The sequence below is a fragment of the Tachysurus vachellii genome, chromosome 24, assembly GCF_030014155.1.
Source record: "Tachysurus vachellii isolate PV-2020 chromosome 24, HZAU_Pvac_v1, whole genome shotgun sequence".
Lineage (NCBI taxonomy): Eukaryota > Metazoa > Chordata > Actinopteri > Siluriformes > Bagridae > Tachysurus > Tachysurus vachellii.
In genome coordinates, this window is record NC_083483.1 from 8,721,316 (window position 1) to 8,745,293 (window position 23,978).

A 23,978-nucleotide genomic window follows, 5' to 3' on the forward strand; every position below is an offset into this window, starting at 1 on the left:
AAATGTGGAATATCACTTGGCAACACCTGAGAGGCTTCAAACTGAGCATTTAACTGAAATGGAGAGGCTTCGTAGAGTGGAGGAAGGAGTATGGAATGTACAAGGGCAAAATAGGGAATTGCAAAGCACATTGGAAATGTCTATTGCACAGCGTAATGGTTCACCACGCATGCATCAGGGTTTATTTCATCCCCGTGCCACAGGTGTCGGACATCAACAATCAGTTCCTCACTCAGGCATCCAGAAACAGCCCATCCTGCAACGTAGTGCCAGCTTACCGCTTATTCGTGCAGACATTGAACCTAGTTCAACAACCCCTGACAATGTTGAAATAACAAGGTACTCCACACCATTAATTCCTACACACTCATCAAGCCCTGTCACCTACTCGCAGCTACCTAGTCATCGTTCAGGTCAGTTATCAAAGCTAATACCTCAGGTTCAACAGTCAATGTCTCGTCCAGCATCTGTCCCAGTCCATAGGCATCCTGTAGTGGAATATGAGCCACGACCAGAGTCTGCACCAGCATATCTTCTGAATCCGCAATATATTCCGCTACAGCCTACTGGTAGTCAGCAGACATCATATCAGCCACAAATGCCGTCTGCTAGACAACAATGTGCATCACCAATTTTATCGTCTACCTCCACAGGTATCAACCTGTAGTTGGTCAACAACCAGTTTATGCATCCACTGTAACCCCTGTGCAGTATCATACTGCACATCCTAATTACTCAGAAGCTGAGTTAACTCATTCATTGCCAGCATATGCACAACCTCAAGTACCTCGGTTCTCAGATCCTCCCCCCCGACAGTCTGTAAGGTTCTCAGACACATATTTAATGGGTTATCAACCTATCAGACCACCAGGTGCAGTATCTCAGCCCCAGATGTATTCTGCACCATACTCATATACTGCACTGCCAGTAGCTCAAGTTCCTAACATGGTGGAGATGGCTATTGCTTCCTCATACGGAATACCTAAACCTAAGCTAATCAACTTCACGTCTGGAAGAGAGAGTGAATTTGCTTTGCTGAAAAAGGGACTTGATAGCGTATTGGGTCCTCATATGCATCTGACAGAAGACTACAAATACCAGGTGTTACTTGATCATCTGAAACTGCCAGCTGCCTTCCAAATAGCAAAGAGGTACATGTATGATCTCATGCCATATACACGAGCCATGCAAGCATTGCAACAGAGATACGGGCAGCCTCGGCAACTAGTTCAAGGAGAAATTGGCAGTATTCTGCGCACTCCTACAATAAGACCAGGGGATTCCCAAGCCTTTGAAGACTTCGCTTTATCAGTGAGTACTCTGGTTGGCCTTCTTAGTACATTAGAAGGGCCTTCCCAGACTGAGCTTATGTGTGGATCTCATGTTGATAGATTACTCACCAAGCTCCCATCATCGTACAGAGATAGTTTCATTGAACATTGTCTGTCAAAGGGCATCCTCCAGAATGGTGCTGATAAAACTTATACCCTCCTTGAATTTGCAGAGTTACTTGAGAGGAAATCACAAGCGCTGCAGATATCCAGGAAAGCAGTTGAACTTTACAGCTCCGAAAGAACTCGCTATGAGAATAGAGAACAAAGAACCCCAAAACCACCAAAGGTACAGTCTACAATTTACTATGGCATGAATCAGACAGCTGAAACCTCAGCTTCGGCTAATGTATGTACCCAACCAAAGAAGGATCTGACAAAGGCTAAGAAACGGGAAAGCTTTAAACCATACTGTCCCTTCTGTAAATGCCAAATGCATTATCTTAACTCCTGTGCTGAATTTGGTAAACTGACCACGACACAAATAACTACTTGGATAAAGGATAACAACAGATGTTGGAAGTGTGGCAGAGGACATGAGCCTGCTAACTGTACCCTGAAAAGGCCCTGTACCCTCTGTAGTGAACAGCATTTAACAGTCCTCCACGAAACAGCAGTCACTATCAACAAGAGCATTCTTACCATGAATACGGTACCCAGAACAGTTTACCTTGATCATGTGACTCACTCTGGCAGAGTTATGTTGAAAGTGGTTCCCGTCAGACTCCATAATAACGGAAGAACACTGGATACATATGCGATCCTTGACGATGGGTCTGAGAGGACTATAATTCTCCCCACAGCAGTAAATTATCTTGAGCTGGAAACCGTGGTCGAATCATTAGCTCTTAGGACCGTTAGACAGGAAGTAGTCGAGATTCAAGGTGCATCAGTTTCATTTGAACTGTCTACACCTGTCAATCCTAGCATTCGGCATAAGATACACACAGCATTTACTGCTCTGGAGCTGAACTTAGCCAAACAATCTTGCCCCGTGGATAGGTTGAAAGCAAAATTTAAACATCTCAAGGATATTCCCCTTACTGCTTACAAGAATGTCCAGCCACTGCTGTTGATTGGTTCTGATTACCCCGAACTGATCAGACCAATAGCCCCAGTCTGTATGGGCTCATTAGGCAGTCCTGTAGCTGTTAACACAAATTTAGGTTGGGCTATGCAAGGACCAGCTACCTTTCTGGATCAGCCATCTGAAGTCGCCTGCTTGAACACCTCCCTGTCCTGTTCTCCCACACAAGATCTATACCAACATGTGGAAAAGTTATGGCAGGTAGATGTACTTCCCTTCCAAACGGTGAAGGACTGTACACGTTCCAAGCAGGATAAGGACGCTCTTAAAGTGCTGGAAACAAAGACCAAAAGAGTGGAGGTAGATGGGGTATGCCGTTATGCAACACCTCTTCTCCGCCTGAAGGATGCAAAGGTCTTAAATACTGGCCCGGAATCAGTTATGGCCCTCTTACGAGCTACCGAACGCCGAATGCAGCAAAATAAAGAATTGGTCGAGGTTTATAATAATGAAATCCAAAAACTGGAGAATGCAGGATATGCAGTGAAGCTCACTCCTGAAGAGGCTAAAGCTACAAATGAGTCATGGTTCATTCCACATCATCTTGTACATCACAATGGGAAATCCAGAGTTGTGTTCAACTGCTCTTATCAGTATCAGCAAGTTTCACTGAATGATCAGCTACTTCCAGGACCTACATTAGGTCCATCTTTGCTGGCCGTTCTTCTCAGATTCAGGCAGTACCCGGTAGCCATCAGTGGTGACATTCGAGCAATGTTCCACCAGGTTCGCCACCTACCAGAAGATCATCCGTTGCTTCGGTTCTTGTGGAGAAATCTGGAAAGAGAGAGGAGTCCTGACATTTATGAGTGGCGCGTCCTACCGTTTGGAACTACATGTAGCCCATGTTGTGCCATATACGCCCTCCAGCGTCATGTCATAGATCATCACGAAACCAACGAAGAGGTAGTGGACTCAGTATTACACTCCTTTTATGTAGATAACTGCTTGCAGTCTCTTCCCACAACAGACCAAGCCAAGCGACTCGTCGACAAAATGAGACAGTTACTATCAAACGGCGGATTTGAAATCAGGCAGTGGGCCAGTAATTACCCAGAAGTAATTGAACACCTACCGACTGAGGCACGGTCCGAAAACTGCGAACTGACTGAACACAAAACCGACCATCAAGAGTCTACCCTTGGGCTCTCTTGGCATTGCATATCTGACAGTCTGAGTTACAAAAGTAAAGAATTATCACCCGAGGAGCCTACCATGCGCAATATATACAGAGTACTAGCCTCCCAATATGACCCTCTTGGTTATACTTTGCCTTATACCACCCGGGCTAAAATCTTAGTACAAGCTCTGTGGAACAAGAAAAGAGGCTGGGATGATATCATTGAAGACGAAATGCTTAAAAAATGGCAAGATTGGACAAGTGAGCTCCAGTTTCTGCCCAAAATAAGTATGCCAAGGTGCTACTTCCCTCTCTGCCCAAATACAGATCGTGGCCCAGTCGAGTTGCATGTGTTTTGTGACGCATCCGAGTGCGCTTATGGTTCGGTTGCGTACCTGCGTCTGCAACTTGAGGAAGAAGTTCAAGTCTCCTTTGTAATGGCTAGGTCCCGTGTGGCCCCTAAGAGACAGTTATCAATACCACGATTAGAACTGTGCGCTGCTCTAACTGGTGCCCAGCTAGCTAAACTCCTCCTAACTGAACTTTCCATACCCATACAAATCCCTGTTCTATGGACAGACTCTACAACAGTCCTTACTTGGATCAAATCGGAATCCTGTCATTACAAAGTGTTTGTTGGCACACGGATTGCCGAGATACAGGAATTGACAAGTTCAGATAGTTGGAAATATGTAGACTCAAAACTAAACCCTGCAGATGACATTGCAAGAGGTAAATCTCTCTATGAGCTCTCTTAAGTATGCCAATGGAATCAGGGCCCTCACTTTCTACAGCAACCACGAGAAAACTGGCCAATAAAACCCAACTTATTCTCAACAGATGAGGAGTTAAGAAAATCATATTTCTGTGCGCATGTCGCTGTCACGTCATCTTCTCTACCAGCTCCAGACCAGTTCAAAACATGGGCAGACAGTACAATCTGCTTATCAGTCTGTGCATGGGGCGGCCACGCCCTCGATGTCCGCCACACAACGTATCGACACTGAAATTCTCCTCCTAAAACAGGCCCAGCAGGACTGTTTTCCCGATGAAATCCATGCACTACAAAATGGGAAGGTAATAAGCTCCAACAGCAGATTAAACTCTTTGTCACCTGAATATGACCAAACAATAGGATTAATACGAGTAGGTGGTCGTCTACGTAAAGCAGAGAAACTAGAGATTGATGCTTTGCACCCCATTGTACTCGCACCAGAACACCCTATCACTAAACTCATAATACAGGATTATGATAATCGGTTCTTTCATCCTGGACCTGAACGTGTCTTTGCTGAATTGCGAAGAACTTATTGGATATTTAGAGGCAGACAGGCCATAAGAAAGTATCAACGACAGTGCAGAGAATGTAAGAAATGGCGTAGTAATCCAGTCAACCCCAAAATGGCCGATCTCCCTGTAGCTCGTCTCCGCATTTATCAGCCACCCTTTTGGTCGACAGGAGTTGATTGTTTTGGACCATTTACGGTAAAAATAGGCAGAAGACATGAAAAGCGCTGGGGTATTATTTTCAAGTGTCTCACCACACGATGTGTCCACATAGACCTGCTACATAGTATGGATACCGACTCCTTTCTCATGGCTTTACGTCACTTCATTTCCCGACGTGGTAAGCCCTTCGAATTAATATCCGATCAGGGCACAAATTTCAGAGGTGGCAACCGAGAACTTAATTAATTGAACAGAGAATCTCTTTTCAGTTTAACCCTCCACATGCACCTCACTTCGGAGGGGTCTGGGAACGGGAAATACGCTCTATTAAGTTCTGTCTCCGAGTGATACTTAAGGATCAGGTTGTATCAGAGGAAGTCCTTTCCACTGTTCTAATAGAAGTAGAGGGGATGCTAAATTCTAAACCACTTGGTTACGTATCATCAGAGATATCCGACACTGACCCAGTCACTCCAAATCTGTTGCTCATGGGGCGGCGAGATGCATCTCTGCCTCAAGTGGTTTATGGCCCAAGAGATTTACTGAGCAAGAGACAATGGCGACATAGCCAAGTAATTTCTGACCAGTTCTGGAAACAGTTCATTCAGAACTACTTACCAACTCTACAACATCGTCCCAAATGGAGACAGTCTACACCCAACCTATCAGTGGGAGAAGTAGTCATGGTTATGGACACTCAGTTGCCACGATCCCACTGGCCTGTGGGTAAGATAACTCAAGTTTTCCCTAGCAGTGATGGAACAGTTAGAGTGGCCGAAGTAACTATTGGGGACAGCATCTACAGGCGCCCTGTTTCCAAACTTATTGTCCTCCCAGAGATATCAAACGATTAGTGGTATATAACCTTTAGTCGCAGGTGTAATTTTATTTATTTCTAATTTGTTGTACAAATTAGGGGCTGGCTGTAGAAAATACCCTGCTGTTTCGATGATGACGTACTATGTGGGCGGAGTTATAGACCTGCACAGACAAGTTCGGATAGTTTTTAATTAGTTCAGTCGCTACGGATGAGGCAGATTATTGTTTGTTCTGATATGTGCGTCCTTGAGACTGTAAGTGACATTTATTAATGGTCAAGATATGTTATGCCACTGCTTATGTGCACTGATAATTGTGAGCATCACGTTTATGTGTGTAATAATTTTGGTCACGTGTCATGATAGCATGAGCATGTTTAAAGGTTAGCTTGTTGCTGCAATAGCCATACTATTAGCAACATATTTAATTCTTTGTTTATGTTTGTTGTTAAGCTAAGATATTAGAATCTAGACACACATACGTTGTCTATAAAGTTTAATCGGATTTATCGCGATTACCTGTGTTGGATGTTAAATTATTGCCGGGGTAATAGCGCCATATAGTGGCTAATGGTGAATAATTTGCCCTTTACTGCATAGGTTTTATTTCACTTTTGTTGCCTTAGTCTAAATGTATACTTTATTATACCACTTGTAAACTCCTGTTAAGTGTATTTATTATTTGTTTTATTTCAGAAACCACATACAAACATACATATGCCCATACACCAACCCAAATGGAAACTGAACATGATTCAAGTGGATTTGCTAGAATAAATCGGAGAATTTGAACTATATATGTCGTGGACAATCCATTATTGCATCATCTTGTAACCTTCTGATCGAGGTTGAGGAAAAGTATTGACACATCAGCATCTCACACGCATATATCTAGAACAACTTGTAAGAAATCTTATGTTTATTAACCATCACAGAAAACCCATTGAGCAGTTTAGTTCCCGTGTATACAAAGAGGAATGATAATTATTTAATCTCAGTTAATTATTATCTCAGAAATTTCCTTTTAGGGACTGCCCAAAAAAAAACACTTCCAAAAAAAAAAACAAAAAACAAATACAACCTATGAGACAGACTAGAACCTATTCTACTGTACACCCCACACAAAAAACTCAATTATTCACTTTTATATATCGAGATAGATATAAAATATATCAGTTCTCCAGCTTTGTGTCTGAGATCCCAGAGGAAAAGTTGCCAATAAGCTCTAATGAAATATGCTACAGCTTATTATAGGTATGGAACTCCCCATGATTCACGATTGGCAAGCCTTAGTCAAGCCAACTTTGGCAAAGCCTAGTCGCTGCACCTCACGATCACGATCGCTCCTTTAATGAAATCATCCTGGCTGCCACTCGCTAATTGATTGCTATATTAAGCCGTGGCATGAGGCACTGAAAATCCATCAGACCTTGGAGCACACCTCTAATTTCGGTATATGCCGCTCAATCATATATGAACGCCAGTGCTTCAACTCTTAGGGAATGTTAAAAGAACTGGAATAAAGCTAGAAGCTTTAAATCTGAATATTAATTCTCTACAATCAAATTCAAATTTTGTCACATACGTACAGTAAGTATACACATTATGACATGAAATGATTGTACAAGTGTCTTTCCAATAAAGAGTTAAAAAAAAACTGTAGTTTAAAAAAAAATAGAAAAAAGAAATTGGACATTTCTTTAGATATTGTACTGAACGTTCTTTGTCGGAAGTAAGAATTAAAAGCCTCTTGTGGCTTTATAGCTATTAGTGCTTTCTGAAGTAAAACTACTCCATTAACACAGCTGATGAATGTGGACATACATCTTGTAAATCTATACATGAAAGCTAGTTTAAAATTAGGGTTGACATAAGCAATTAAGGTGATGCAATTTGATACTGACAGCAATGAATATCAAGGTGCCAAGCTCTACTATGGCCTGTCAGCGTGCGTCACATATTCTAGCAGGCATAAAAAATAAAAAATGTCTGATTTTCATAAAAGGATCACGAATTCAATAAAGGCTACAGCAGCGTTTGTAACGTGACCAGCCAACATAGAGGAGCACTATACGTGTGTGAGTTTATACATGATATTGTCCTCATGCTACCAGATGATCTGCATCTGCATTCCAGCATGAACTTTACTACTGTATAATCCATTTTCCAGTCTGCAATTCAAATCGTTTTGTTTATAACAGAGGTCAGAGGAGAATAGCCAGACTGGGCTGAATTGACAGAACAATTCTTTACGACCATAGATGATGGAAAAGCATCAAAGAATTGACACTGGACTTTGAGGAAGATCACGTTCCACCCATCAGCAGAGAACAAGATTATGAGGCTACAGTTCAATAAAATGAAGCACAGGTTAACCCAAACTGGAAAAACCTCACCTTGTTTTTTTTGTTTTTTTTTTGTCAGTTTGTGTTTTGAGATGCTTTTCAGCTCACCATGGTTGTAAAAATAGGATATTTTAGATAAACCAGTTTGGCCTTTACTTCTCTGACCTCAGTCATCAGAAAGATGTTTCCGTCCACAGAACTGCCTCTGACGGGATGTTACGCACCATTCTCTATAACCTCTACAGACTGTTCTGTCTGAAAATCCAAGGAGATCAAAAGTTTCTGAAATATTCCACTAAAGGCTTTAACAACCATGAAGTCATTGAGAGTTATTGTGGTCTACAATTGTTTTTTTTTTATTGTTGTTGTTTTTTATTTTCAAATATACTAACATAAAAGAAACTGGGCTGTATCCACCACACAGGGTTGGCAACCATGTAGTGCCCAATAAACAGTTAGGGATCTTACCCAAGGCCCAGCAGCAGGGATTTAGACTCGGTTAGAAACGAACATAACTACAAAAATGTATGGAAAGCCCCAAACATACAAATCCAAGCCATACAATTCAGTGCACCAGCAACTTAATGAGGAGCACCTACCTCATACAGGTCTATCATACTGTTGCCCCCAAGACCTCGTGTGGTCTTGACATTTTCCAAAGCCAGAGTGAAGTAAACACCATGCGGATCTGAGATGTACAGGTTGTACGTGTCGTTCTGGTTCCATTCTTGCACAGCAGCAAAAACCTGACCTTGATCTGTACTTAGGATGTGCATGTCCTGCATCAAGAGAGTGAGTAGGACAGTAGGAGTTAAACAAAAAGACTGATCATTAGCCAGGAATCCTGCTAGGGCTCTGCAGGTAATCCCTATAGGATTCCAGTTAATTAATACAAAAGCGTTGTCTAACCTATGTTTTAATGGACATCCAACTGACCGGCAGAAACTCAGAGACTCACAACAACAAAGTGAAGACAATGTTCTGCCTGATCATGAAAGCATTAGGAAGAATGTTTTTCGGCAGTCAGATGAAACAACTTTAATACGCGCACACACACACACACACACACACACACACACACACACACACACACACACACACACACACACACACACACACACTGTTTTCCTTCACACTGTTTTCCTTCACACTATAAAACAATAATTAATTCAGTATTTCATTCAGATTCATATCACAAATGTATTTCTTACATTCTTACCTTTGGAAGGGAGTATTTAGGTATTTTGATACGCAAAAAAGGTCCTCTTTGGTAAGACACATAATAAGCAGCTCTCCCAGACATAGTCACCTGTGCAGAAAACAAAAAAAATGAAGCATAAAATAATGCCTAACCCTGGTACGATATATATTTTTGGTGTCTTTGTGACACTAGGAAATGTGTTCTCAAGTGTTCACGGTGTAACAATGACATTTTTGTTATGACATACGAAGAGATTTCACTAGCTGACCGACAGAATGTACACCAGATTTATATCATCTCTCGAAACGTGTTTCTGTTATGAAAGCCACAATCGTGCAAGTGGATAAATAGACAGATATCATGTTAATTAAGAGACTGAAAGATGTTAAAATGACATTGCACAAAAGGTTAATAATGAATACAGACAGAATGAGACAAACAAATTATTGTACATTGTGTATTACAGGCTTACTAATAAACACACTACAGATCAGTATCTGTGTTTATACTGTATGGACACACAGATAGAAAAAAAATGCTAAAATGGTTATGAAGGACGTAAGGCAGTATTTAAGGATTAAATGAATAAATAAAGGAATTAATGAAGTAACAGCAGACATTAACCAGTTAGTTAAACATTAAAGTAACAGAGGCTTCATATTCAGCAAATATAAAGGAAGTTCAAACTACATCATCATGAACGATAATTTAGCATGTACGTAGAATAATAAGCTTTTAACATACGGTGTTTTAATATGCTGTTATGTCTCAATTACAGGTCTAATTATATTACAATTGACTTTTATTTCAATAATTAACTAATTATAATAATAAAAGGTTATTATTATTGTTTTTCTTCTTGCTGTTGTTAATAATAATAATAATAATAATAATAATAATAATAATAATAATAATAATAATAATAATAAACTTTTAAAATATACATACATATCATTATTTGAAGCTACATTGTATGAGGAACAGGTTATATCCGTATAACAAATTCAACTGTTTCCTTTTTATTTATTTATTTTTTTCATTACTGCCAGCAACGCAATGTACTTTATTCATAAACATTAAACCAATTAACTGTAGAATTGATGGCAGCCTTTAGGAAAAGTAATAATCTGCAATAAGTGACCTTTTTTTGCTTTTTATTATGCAGTTTTATTTTCTACTAAACACTGCTTTCAAACATTTTTTCCTTTAAGAAATGGCTTCAAATTATAAGCATGTTTACAGTTAACATTTAATGATAGCTCCCTGGAGAGAAAAAAACAGCAGGGAGCCTTATCTTGTAAAGCATAAAACCCTGTATAAAACACACTTGGAGAGGATTTGTATATACAGGGAATTTTCAGTTTTGGTTCAAAACGCTGATGCAAAATACTGACAGACTGTTTATTTATGTATAAGTTTGGAGTTATTAATTTGCACAAAGGTCCATCTGTGATCAACACTTACAGAAGTCCAGAAAGGCCATGTATTTTCTTTTATTATTTCTTTTGTGGTCTCAATATAAAAAAGTTGTTTTCTCAAGATAACAAAAGTTGATTTATTTTAAGATCACAATTTTTTTCTCATATGTTATAAGACTATATATAACACTTGCTATACATGGGGAACACTTTAACAGAAGGTTAAGCAGCTACAGAAATCTGCTACAGTGGATGATTTACCGCTGTATAACCTTAAGGTTGTAAATTCTCCCTTTGGGATTCATAAAGTACATCCGGGATTCATAAAGTACATCACATCCATACATCTCTATCAGTCTGTAAATACATTTACATTTCGCAGACACACTTATCCAGAATGACTTACAATTTTATTTAAATTTATACAACTGAGCAATTGAGGGTTAAGGGCCTTGCTCAGAGGCCCAGCAGTGGCAGCTTGGTGAATTTGGGATTCAAACTTGTGACCGTCTGGTCAGTAGTCCAACACCTTAACCAGAAGGCTACAGTATCACATCCCTAACACATAAATAATGTGTACTTTTTGTAATGGTTACTCAGTATGACTGTTCATGTATGATCAATGCTACAAGTTTCATAAATACATACATTAAGTTTAAACAAGGTATAAGCTTACATGTTACAAATCTCACGCTCATGCTTTAAGCCCAACACATAGAAGCTAATAGTGCTACAGCATTTCATTTCACTTCCTCTTCTTCTCTGGTTTTGTTCTACGTTGTACTAGTGTTTGTTAGTCCACAACATTTTGTTCCTGTGTACTCAAGCCTGTGTTTATGTCTTAGTTCTGACCCATTTGGCTAGTTTTCTGAACTTGTCTTACCCTAGTCCTTGTAACCCTTTATAAACTGACTAAGCCTTTGCCTTTTTTTTTAATTTGCCTGTGTGTTTTGTGGTTGTTACTTGAACATATACTGTACTGTACAATCCATTATATTTACTAGTAAACATGTTGGCTTTTAAATAAACCTGTACAGTGATGTATTTAAGTGCAGCATGCGATACAAAGAATGAATGCATCTCGGGTCCATCTTCAAACACCTTCAAACATCTTCTGCTCCAGAACCATCTATATAGAGGAGCTTTGGACCTACCAAAGTTCATGGTAAATATTGTATAGAACAATCAATAGTCTCATTATTCGTTGTCAAGAGAAATCTTTAGCTGGACTGAGCAATGCAAAATCGTACCCAAATGCAGGCACATGCTGCTTGTTAGTCCACTTTACTGCTATCAGAGAGAGAAGACCGTCACATCTTGTCTCTGTGACACCGCTAAAGGGATGTTAAATAATGATTTGAACAATAGGTAGTTCAGCATTGTGTCAACATTGAAATCTTTTCCAGCTTTGACTGACTCTCATTAATTTTAATTAAAGGCATATTTTTAGCCAGAGAGGTACTGGTTTTAATTCAAGGTTAATATTTCTGATAATTTGAATGTTACTGTTAGTTCACCATACTTACAGTAGATGTACTTAGTAAGGATCATATTAAGAGTTTTTTTTTTTGCCTGTAAAAGATTCACTCAACTCAGGACTGTTACCTTGTCCAGGTGCTTTGCCATACTGTACACACACTTGATGTCACAACAATATGATCACATATACAATAAACAATAAACAAATATCCCTTTGTGTTATTTCGTGCTGTGTTATCGTGATTTGATGTCATATGCTACTTTTGATGTCATTAAAAGCATTTGGATTCTGTTGATTTCAACCCAATTTTTCCAACTTCGCTAATCATATGGAAATAATTTGTGTACATCTTCTTTATACGTTTATCAAATTCAGAGACTAGCTATACAAATGTGCTCTGGACTGGCTTGGTTATGACAAATCAATGCTTGAACTACACTACCCATCAGCCCCTGCATGTTTCCTTGTGTCCCAATCATCCACAGCTGTGTCCCGTTTCACCCTGATGAGACCCCTTTATAAGTTCTTGTGTTTCAGCGTCTTCTGGTCATGCTTCTGTTGATGCATTTGGTTGTTGCCTTCATAGCTTTGCTCTTTTTTCACAATGCACAATAAAAGTCTGCATTTTCCAAGCAAAAGCACTGTAAGACGTGTAAATCAGTGAGAGAACTGAACTTGTGTAGGATGAGCGCCCCATGAAACGGATGGATATTGATGCATTTAATATTGGCCTTGAATAGAGTTTTTTTTTTCTGTGTGTTTACAGCCCAAATCATACATGTCAGCGTGATATATTGCTGTTACATCAAACTGACACAGTACCGCTGGACACAATATGACTTCTCACTTGAACCAATATCACGCAATACAACAAAAACTGTCTAAGCTCTGAATCATCAGGAATCTGAATCATGCGTAAGAGAGACATATCTCTTGTATTCTCTTCTGCTTTTGCTAAACTCCACCCTGGCAAAGACAAAGAACAAAAATAGAGTACAGTGTTACACTAATAGCTCCAACATGACTTTTTACAGGTCAAATGAAGTAAATATGTATTTCATGTGCTACTGTCTAGGAAAAAGCATCTAGCTGTGCTGCTGAGGATTAACAGCACTACTCCAAAAAACAAAAAAAAAATAAAAATTTTGGCTATTTGGTAGCCCTGTGATTTATTCTTATTACCTTCTGACCAACAGTACAGTATCTTAAGCATCAAGCATCTTGTGCTGCAATCTCAGACTCCAAAGTCATGCCTTTAGCTTAGAACAGCAACACCTCCTGGGGATTAGCTAAAACTTTGCACACTATGCACATCCCTGCCAAGGAATACTTCATAAACAGAGGTTTAAGGATTGACTTGCGAAGGAGTCTTCAGAGAGAACATGGGGTAACAATTTTGCCAACATAATGTGGATTTAAACAACACACACACTCCTTTGCCACAATGTCAAATTTGTTATATTTTGTTACTCATTACTCTCAGATCCATTCTGGCACAACATAATGATTATTTTGGTGCACAGGTCAGTTTAGTCCTGAAACATACCCAGAATTATTAGCATATTTTCTGTAAAAGTCAAAGTATCATGTACTTCAATGGGAATTTTTTTATTATATGAATAAAATGAATCACATATTCATTCATTCATTCATCTTCTACCGCTTATCTGAACTACCTCGGGTCACGGGGAGCCTGTTCCTATCTCAGGCGTCATCGGGCATCAAGGCAGGATACACCCTGGACGGAGTGCCAACCCATCGCAGGGCACACACACACTCTCATTCACTCATGCAATCACACACTACAGACAATTTTCCAGAGATGGCAATCAACCTACCATGCATGTCTTTGGACCGGGGAGGAAACCGGAGTACCCGGAGGAAACCCCCGCAGGCACGGGGAGAACATGCAAACTCCACACACACAAGGTGGAAGCAGGACTCGAACCCCCAACCCTGGAGGTGTGAGGCGAACGTGCTAACCACTAAGCCACCGTGCCCCCCTGAATCACATATTAATTATTAATAATAAAGTAATCAAGTTACACTGTGTGCTCTGCCTGTAATGCTGTTTTTCAACAAGAAGCAATAATTGCATGAACAAACACAAGTTTGCTTTTTAAAGTAGTTTGGTGTTCCAGTACACTGGTGTTCCACTAGTGAGTCATGACAAAGAAATTCAATAAACGTTGACAAAACAAAATATGTGCAGATTTCTTTTTTTGGCTTCTGGTAAAAAGAGTTAAATGCTCTGAGCATAGTGACAACAAAATGATAAACAGTAAGAGTTTTTTAAGAGCTAATCAGTTTACTTTATATCTCAAGGACATCCTCATTACCATAGGGACGATACTTATGCACATCCTTTTTAGCAATAATGAACTGCACTGTCGACTGTGCACTAAAGTGTTCAAACCGTATATATACTAGATTTGGATTAGATATATTGCAGGCCATATGGCTGATTCTAAAGGAGAATAAATGGATATGCATTCACAGCTATGTGTCATGCTTACAAGTGCAATATGGCACCGTGCACTCCTGAATTCACACCTGAATGACGATGTATTCATCCTGAACCACCAGCGAGTTCGGCTCGATGTAGCCGGGGAAGGGGAACGTCCTACTCGATTCATAACAAGCCTGGGCCCGGCATGCCATATACTGACACTCTGTGGGAAAAGAACATATGCATGGAGAAAACAGGTTAGAATGTGGATCAAGGGATTTTGCACAAAAAATTTTTATGAGTGCTATATTCAAAAATTTATTAGAAATACAGTATACTGTGAAGAAGTTTTATGCAATTGTGAAGAAATGCTGTAAAGTAAGAATGCTTTTGTTCTTGCTTATTTTTATCAATTTACAAAATGCAAAATGACCGAAAAAAAAAATCCAAATCAGATCAATATTTGGTGTGACCCACTATTTGGTTCTTCAAACTAGCATTTTGCACACTTTGTAAACTTGCACAAAGTCAGGGATTTTGTAGGATCAGAATCAGGTGTATGATTAACCAATTATACCAAGCAGGTGTAACTGATCATCAATTTCATATCGTCGCTGTCAGGCGGAATCCTCGTATCTCCAAAACCGTTATTTTTCAGGAAATAAAAAAAAACGTCGTACCTTATCTGCAATGCACAGGGTTTAGTCCGCGTTGCAGTGGATTGTCTTGCGCTAAATTCCTGTCCTCAGACGAGCACCAGAACTAGCGGGGGTCAAGATTTTTTTTTCTTTGAGCCCAGTGCTTTGAAGACATTTACCTCAGAAGACGTGTTGATTCTTTGCGACTCTTCTTGAGGAGAAATATGCCGCGAAGCTCTCCCGTGGAGTGAGGAGGAGGTGGATAGTTGAAGTGTCCAATGGAGTTAAGAGATTTGCGCTCAAGCTATTTTCAAGACTTTAGATTGGTTAATAACTTGTAAAAATAACAGACCCATGTGGGGACTGACCAATAGCATCGATATGTGAAAAAATATGAAATTGACCAAATTTGGACATACGAGGTTTCCGCCCGACAGCGACGATATGTAGGTTGAAACACAGTTATTAAGTGAAACAGAAACAGCTGTGTAGAGACTTTCTCCTCTGTTAATTTACTATCCATCTACTAACACTTCTAGTGTTAAGAGCATTCTAATTTAAAAAGAAATTTCACACCTGCTTAAAACTTTTGCACTGTACTGTACTGCAATGTAATAAATATATTGTTATACACAATTAGTCCGACAGTCAAAAAAACACTTGCAGGCAACTTATTTCAGCATTTGGTTGAATATCAACTTTCTGACGTACATGTTCATTGACTGGAAATCCCATGAAAAAATGTGGACAGTTTATAGGCTGTAAACTTTTTATGCTACTGAGACTTTGTGTGTTGGCTGTGCAGTACGTGCTTGCAAACAGAACACTGATAGTCATAATATAGAAGTAATATATAGGAAGTAGTATTGAAGGTGTTTTCTTCCCTGTAGATAGATAGATAGATAGATAGATAGATAGATAGATAGATAGATAGATAGATAGATAGATAGATAGATAGATAGATAGATCAAATTACAGGTTAATGTGCTTGTCCTTATATGCATTTGTTTCTATAGTAACCACTCATTTACATGGACTTGTATATAAGGTGATGTACATAATCTATGGATAAATAGCCTGTTGTTCTTAAACTAAATCATAACATCTCATATGGCAAATTTTTCTATGAGATGTTTTGCGAGGGAAGAACTGTTTGTAACTGCTAGAACTAAAGTGATAACAGGAACTAACTTGTTCTGGGAATGTTGCACGTCACTAAAATGTAACATAAGCCTGAAACCCATGGTCTATCTACTTCCTTGGCTGTTGTTAAATATGCTTACAGTATATATGGGCACACATTGAGCGGGAAAAGAAGCATTCCAACACTTTAGCTTTTTTATGTGAACGTTCATTGAATAGGCACAAATGTGTCAAACTGTTGAGGTAAAGCTGGAAGCACAAAATTGTGTAAAATGTCTTTGTATGATGTAATATTACAATTTCCATTCACTGGAAATAACAAACTTAAATAGCTTATGGATAGTTTACTTAAAAAAACAACTAAATAAATACTCTTGCATGGCTTAGCTAATCTCTGTCTATATTTAGTTTCTAGAGGATATCCTTGTAAATTTGAGGGACTGAGGATGATTTGCTAAGAGAAATGATCCAGAATTGAACAACAACGTTGGAGAAAAGCTAATTACTGCTTACAGTAGACACCCTGAAGCTGTAATTTCCAACAAAGTCAAAAGACACTGAGCCTCACTAATCAAGCTGGATAAGAACAAATTTATGTTTAAATCGCTTGTATGAGCATTTTGGCGTAAATTACATATGAAATCTTTCATTTCCTAAATCCTTCTCCTGAGCGTCTGTGAACTTACTCATAAGATGACTCATGGAAATATTAATTGATAAACCATAAATATTTTTTTTGCTGCATATTTATATATACAGAGTATGTAGTGAAGTAAAAAAAAAAAACACTTGTTTATTTTAAACACTGTGCCCTGTGATGGGTTGGCACTCCGTCCAGGGTGTATCCTGCCTTGATGCCCGATGACGCCTGGGATCGGCACAGGCTTCCCGTGACCCGAGGTAGTTCGGATAAGCGGTAGAAAATGAGTGAGAGAGTGAGTGAGTATTTTAAACACATAGATTCATTACATTTTAGAACTTACATTCCATACAGGCCTAAATATATACAAACAGTATATAAAAAAATACAAGTCAACCCAAATCTATATAGACAGACAGACAGACAGACAGACAGACAGACAGACAGACAGCGAGATGGTAGCCACAAACCGAAGAGATCTGATCGATATCACTAGAAGACTTAGCACATGATTCCCCTAAAAGGTTATGGATATTTAGGTTAAATATTTAGGATATTTAGTCTTTGTCGTATACATAAGAGCAGTGAAATGCTTTCCTTCAAATCTTGTTAGGAGGTTGGGGTCAGATCACAGAGTCAGCCATGATATAGTACCCCTTGGAGCAGAGAGGGCTAAGGGCCTTGCTTAAGGGCCCAACAGTGGCAGCTTGGCACTACTGAAGCTTGAACACCTGTCCTTCTGATCAACAACCTAGAGCTTTAACCCTGCATCTGCTGTAGAAAGCTTCAGAGGATTAAATCTGGTGGCATTTCAACTGACTTTGAACTCCATTTCCCAGAACAGAGTACAGTCTGCAAACACGGCCATCATGAACTACACCACCGGCATATTCACGGCTGCCAGAGTTTTAATCAATCACACGCTCTCTCTCTCTCTCTTTCTCTCTCTCTCTCTCTCTCTCTCACACACACACACACACACACACAGCTTAAAGAGACATTCACTCACATGGACTCACATGGAACTAAATGCTCAGCAGTGCCTATTCTTACTTTAACAAGCCTTTTGACCTCTATATCCTGTGTTTTTTTTTTTGTTTTTTTTTTTGACTCCGTCCATGTATTCTAATGTTTGCAGTGATATCCTGTTTACTGATCGCTCTGCCTGCTTTTGACCTTTCTTGTTTATTATTACTGTATTTTCAATTCTATTCTAGTGTCAAACCAATTTGTTTTGACCTCACTTATATTGCACTGGGTGGATGCCACTGATTTTACTGCTGGTGCTGGGATTCTTCTGGAAATATAAATTTCCTTTCAAATAAATTCTTTTTTTTGGCAATTTTGTGCTTTCTGCTCTGCCAGCACCAAACCAGCGCTCCAACTGTGGTGTGTGCACAGGTTCATATCAAGTCCATTCTGTGTCAGTCTGAGTATACACTATAAACTGGAAGGAAGAAATCGTATTTACAGTACATCCGTATTGGAAGCATTGGTAAAACAAGTGAATTTAAGTTTTCCTTATTTATTTATTTATTTTATTCCTCAGAACTTACTTACAATTCAAGCTGAGACTCTGAGCACAACAGCAATGTCTTGCATTTGAACTTTCTGGTCACTAATGCATCACTTTGACCTCTGATCTTCCTCCTCCACTAAATCCGCATCATCACAGTAAGTTTAAAAACACTTCTTTCAAGAACTTCTTTCTTTTCGCTTTCTCTTTTCCCTTTGCTTATTCTACATCTCTACAGGCAGCCTAAGATACAGAGAGCTTTGACTAACTGACTGAGTTATGAAGAGCTATAAGGTTGACATAAAACAGACTGATGTTGGTATTAATCAGTTATCATGAGCTGTGTTTATATCCAAGATAATCCAGTCCAGCAGCCTCTGTGTTTAGAGGCTTCGGATTTACCTCTTTTCCCCCCAGTCTCGAAATATATCCGTCGGCTTACTGATTGTCAGGGTGAGAGTCATATTTCTTTCAGTAATTGGAAAAGGGGATTGGCTTCTGCTTTTCTTCACACAGTAAGCGAGGGATTGTGGGAAGGGTGTGAGACGTGTGTGTGAGAGAGAGGTTTGGGGTGGGGGGGTAGGGGTGTGTGAAAGATTTTAGATGGTTAAAGTAAAATTCTGCTAGTCAGAGACGAAGAAAATGTCAGGTGAGCGATAGTTGACTAAAGATAAAGAAAATGGCACGAAAAGAACAGAATCAAGCAGAAAATGGAGAATGAAGGGAGACGGCGTGATTCTAGACATTAGTAGACATTCAGTAAAGAAAAGTATAGAGAGAGATATAGAAAGCTGGGAAGCACAGAGAGGATGGGAAAGAGCAGTTAATATTCAGCACCTGAAATGAGCTTCCTTCACTTTATTATATAAATGTAGTCTTAAATTTAAATATTAACTGGCTAAATACTAGTTTTTTCGTTATAGTAAGTGCATCTTGTGAGATTAGAAGGTTAATGCAATTTGTCCAGGTGACGATTGACAGGTAGGAGTTTACATTAACATGGAGACGCTTTGTGCTCGTGCACGAGTCAGGTTTCAACCTAATTCTGCAGCTTTAACTTTGCAAAAATGTAAAAAAGTCTGCTGGAGTAAATAGCTTTGAGTGACAGATAACTGTCTGGTTCCTCTCAAGATTTCTTCATATTGTTTCAGGGAGTTTTTCCTTGCCACTGTTACCTCTTGCTTGCATCATTTTTTCACATCTGAATTTTGATATTCCTACAAAAGCTGCTTTGTGACAATGTCCATTATTTAAAGCTCTATACAAATAACAATGGAATTAAACTGAAAAGAAGTTTTTTTTTTTTTTGTGAAATTTACTACTCAATGTTCAGTAGGAAGTTCTTTGATTTTTTTTCATGAGAAAAAGGTGACTAAGATGAAGAAGATGAATGAGATGGTCAAAAGCTCATGGATTTTATTTATTCATAGTCAGGGTTGATTTATAGCCGACATTTTTTTAAAGAGCATCTTCATCACTATGGTTATCACCAGAAACGTGTGTTTGATTTGTGGAAGAAAGCTGTTAGTAAAACATACCCAGGCTTAATAATTTTAGATTTGGTCAATTGTATTATAATAAAAAATACATACAATTACAATTGTAGTCTTATAAGAATACATTTTGACTGTATTCAAGATATTTTCACATGCTAAGATGACATTTGTCTGTGTTTGTGTGTGCATGTGTGATTGGGTGTATGGGTGTGTGGGGTGGTGGTGGTGTATGGGTGTGTATGTTTGGGAGTTGGTATGGGTGTATGTGTGGGAGTGGGTATTGGTGTGTGTTTGGGAGTGGGTATAGTTGTTTGTGTGGAAGTGGGTATGTGGGTGTGTATGTAGTAGTGGGTATAGTTGTGTAGTAGTGGGTATATGTATGGGTGAGTATGGGAGTAGGTATGCGTGTGGGAGTGGGTATGGTGTCTGTGTGGTTGTCTGTATGTGTGTGGGAGTGGGTGTGTGTGTATGTGGGAGTAGGTATGTGTGCGTGTGTTGTGTGTGTGTTGTGTGTGTGTCTGGGAGTAGGTATGTGTGTGTGTGCGTGTGCTGTGTGTGTGTGTGTAGGAGTGGGTATGGGTGTGTGTGTGGATGTCTGTATGTGTGTGGGAGTGGGTATGTGTGTATGTGAGAGTAGGTATGTGTGTGTGTGTTTGTGTGTATGTGCCTGTGTTGTGTGTGGGAGTGGGTGTGTGTGTATGTGGGAGTAGGTATGTGTGTGTGTCTGTGTGTGGGAGTGGGTGTGTGTGTATGTGGGAGTAGGTATGTGTGTATGTTGTGTGTGTGTGTGTCTGTGTGAGAGTGGGTATGGGTATGTGTGTAAGAGAGTAGTTATTTGTGTGTGTGGGAGTTGGTATGTGTATGTGTGTGTGGGAGTGGGTATGGGTGTGTGTGTGAGAGAGAGTAGGTATTTGTGTGTGTGGGAGTGGGTATGTGTATGTGTGTGTGGGAGTGGGTATGGGTGTGTGTGTGAGAGAGAGTAGGTATTTGTGTGTGTGGGAGTGGGTATGTGTATGTGTGTGTGGGAGTGGGTATGGGTGTGTGTGTGAGAGAGAGTAGGTATTTGTGTGTGTGGGAGTGGGTATGTGTATGTGTGGTGTATGGACTAGTGTCCCATCTAAGGTTAATATAATATAAAATAATAAATAATATAGTTTTTATAAGGTGTGAAATTGGGAAAAGTCAAAAATGTGTGTATGTGTATTGAAATGCAACAAAATTGTCTTTTTTCCTTATTCTTATTCATGAATTTTGCATGAGAAGAAAGAGCAAGGGTTGAAGAAGACAGGAAAATAAAGACAAAGTGAAAAATATAACAAAAAATAGAGAGAAAGTCAGCAGGAGTCCTGAAAAAATATAGTAATGACTGACACCCAAACAAAAAAAAAAGCAAATGTCTTACGTCCATCAGAAGTGTACGCCTCCATGTGCACCAGATCGGCTTCCTTATCCAGACCACTTACAGACCTGCAGCAGACAACACCATTCATAAACCACACATAAGAAGAGGAGTTACCGTAGAGGGGTCAGAAACACACTATCGGTAATAGACATCTTATTTTAGCTCTATTTCTGCAGTGGCAATAAAAGCCGACTGCTCCCCGTTATGCACTGCCATTTCCCCCAAATGTCTCATGACGAGAAAATGGAATTGCACTGTTGTTTATCACTACAGCAAGAGGGGCTTTAATTTCTGAGTATGTGTGTGTGTGTGTGGTTGTATGTGGGTATGTCTGTGTGTGTACAGTATATATAACAGGTGAAAGAGTAGGATTGGAAATGTGAATGATGGTGCCTGTGTCTCGTGAGTGTGTAAATGAAAATAATACCTGCTTTGTGTGTGTGTGTGTGTGTGTGTGTGTGTGTGTGTGTGTGTGTGTGTGGTTGTTGAAACAATTCCAAAACTGGTCCGATGTTGGTGGCCCAATTTTTCATTGTTGGTCTAGAGATGGTGGAATTTACTGTGCCAAATGGACAAAATGGTGTGTGTGTGTGTGTGTGTGTATGTGTGTGTGTGTGAGAGAGAGAGAGAGAGAGAGAGAGAGAGAGAGAGAGAGAGAGAGAGAGAGAGAGAGAGAGGGAGAGCGAGCTTCCAATATGCTAGATGTGCCCTGGTTTTAACCCTGTGTTAAAAAACCCTGAGGTTTTAATCATCTGTACCTCAATTCACGCTCCTGTTATTTTATCTTTAACTCTTTAAATTTTACAAGAAAACAAATTTCTACATGGAGTAAAGTACAGAATAAAATTCAATGTGGTTTGCTGTTCTAGGAAAACAATAAAAAGTGGTTGTGGTGTGAGTACATATGAGTATAAGCGCATATACAGTAAGCATATCGGATTTTCTCCTCACAGGAAGCCTTATTGCTCAGCATTTGTAAACATGGGCTAATTGCATCATTGCAGTTAATTCAAACCAAAACTCAACTCAGATATGATCACAAAATGTGTTTCCAAAGATCACTGTATTTTTCCTGTTGAGTTTTACACCATTCTGTAGTGTATGTTGTATATGAAAATCACAGGATTATAACAATGCCCCAGTTCTTAAGTTCTACCCTAAAATTAGCTGATTGAACAACTGCCCCAGTAGGCTTCTACACATTAAGTCGTTTGTATAAAAGGTCAGGTCTTCCTTGAGTATAATCTTTTCCAATGAATCATATATATTTATCAGCAGTCATTAAATGTGTAAATGCTTTTCTGCTGCGTTCAGTCATATGAAAAAAAAAAATCAAAAATGATGAACACATTTGGGCTTCAGCAATGTAATGAAACTAGTCTTTATATACACGCAGAGGCATGAGTCACCTCATAATGTAGACGTTTAATGTCCCCATCATCCATTTGTGAAGATGGCAGACTTCAGAGGAAAAGAGCCGAGAGAGAACGAGAATGAGTGGAGGATAAACTTCATAGCCTCGCCTTATTACTCACACTTTTAGTGTGAAGTACTTGAAAATTTTTCTTTTATTTCTTCTCTCCAACAGACTCTTGGTGTCAGGAGAGTCAGTCTACATGGGATGCAAATTTAGGCCGGATTCAGTGAAAGAAAAAAATAAATAAACAAGTATCGCAAAGTCATGCTTTTGACACCAACCCCCCCCAAAACAAGCTATTTGCAAAACCTACATGCAAAACCTCAAACAACGCTGCAACCAATCCGACAGTTTGCGACACATCCTATAATTTGTGTTTACGCTGCGTGAGAATTGCTCTGCTGAGATAGTGTTCGCAATAACCTGAGCATGATATTGCATTCTGAAATGTGCCATGAGGTGTGTAACCTACCAATAGAAGCGGTTGGGGGTCACTCGCTCGTGAACGAGATGCCACTTCCGTCCAAAGTCAAACGAGCTGTACAGCTGAGAGAATGAAAGAAAGAGGGAGAGTGAGGGAAGGAGAGAGAAAGGAGAAAGCAGTGATCATTAAAATCCTATCACTAAAGTCTGCATGCTCTGTTCACCAAGAGCGACAGGATGCTAGATTCTTCTCCAGTTCACTGCACATCCTCTGATTAAATCCAATTAGCCGGTGTGATTTAGATTTTATTATAGCAACAGAAAGCTTGAACCAATGGAGTGAGATGGTATATGAAACTCAGGAATTGGGCCATAAAGCACAAACCTTGCAGTTAGTTGTGGGGACATCATTAAAGCCAGGCTGTTCTAATTAATAGACAGATATATACTTTAGCCAGATGGGACAGCTGACATTTCAAAAAATGCCTATAAAAGAAATAAAGGTGATGTGCAGTAAAATAAGTGCTTTGCTGTTTGGATTATAATTAAAGGCAGTTTCCTTTAATAATGCATCTTCATGGCATGTCAAAATGACACCGCGTTCT

General features: G+C 39.4%; 1 protein-coding gene across 1 annotated transcript in view; it reads right to left on the reverse strand.

Moving 5' to 3' along the window:
• sorcs3a (sortilin related VPS10 domain containing receptor 3a) overlaps positions 1-23,978 on the reverse strand; it is a 254,741-nt gene that overhangs the window by 43,764 nt on the left and 186,999 nt on the right. Inside the window, exons 5-9 of the mRNA XM_060860184.1 lie at positions 23,423-23,496; positions 21,534-21,598; positions 14,803-14,921; positions 9,370-9,459; positions 8,750-8,929 (exon numbers count right to left, since the gene is read on the reverse strand). Coding sequence (XP_060716167.1) covers positions 8,750-8,929; positions 9,370-9,459; positions 14,803-14,921; positions 21,534-21,598; positions 23,423-23,496 — 528 coding nt within the window. The remainder of the gene's footprint in view (positions 1-8,749; positions 8,930-9,369; positions 9,460-14,802; positions 14,922-21,533; positions 21,599-23,422; positions 23,497-23,978) is intronic.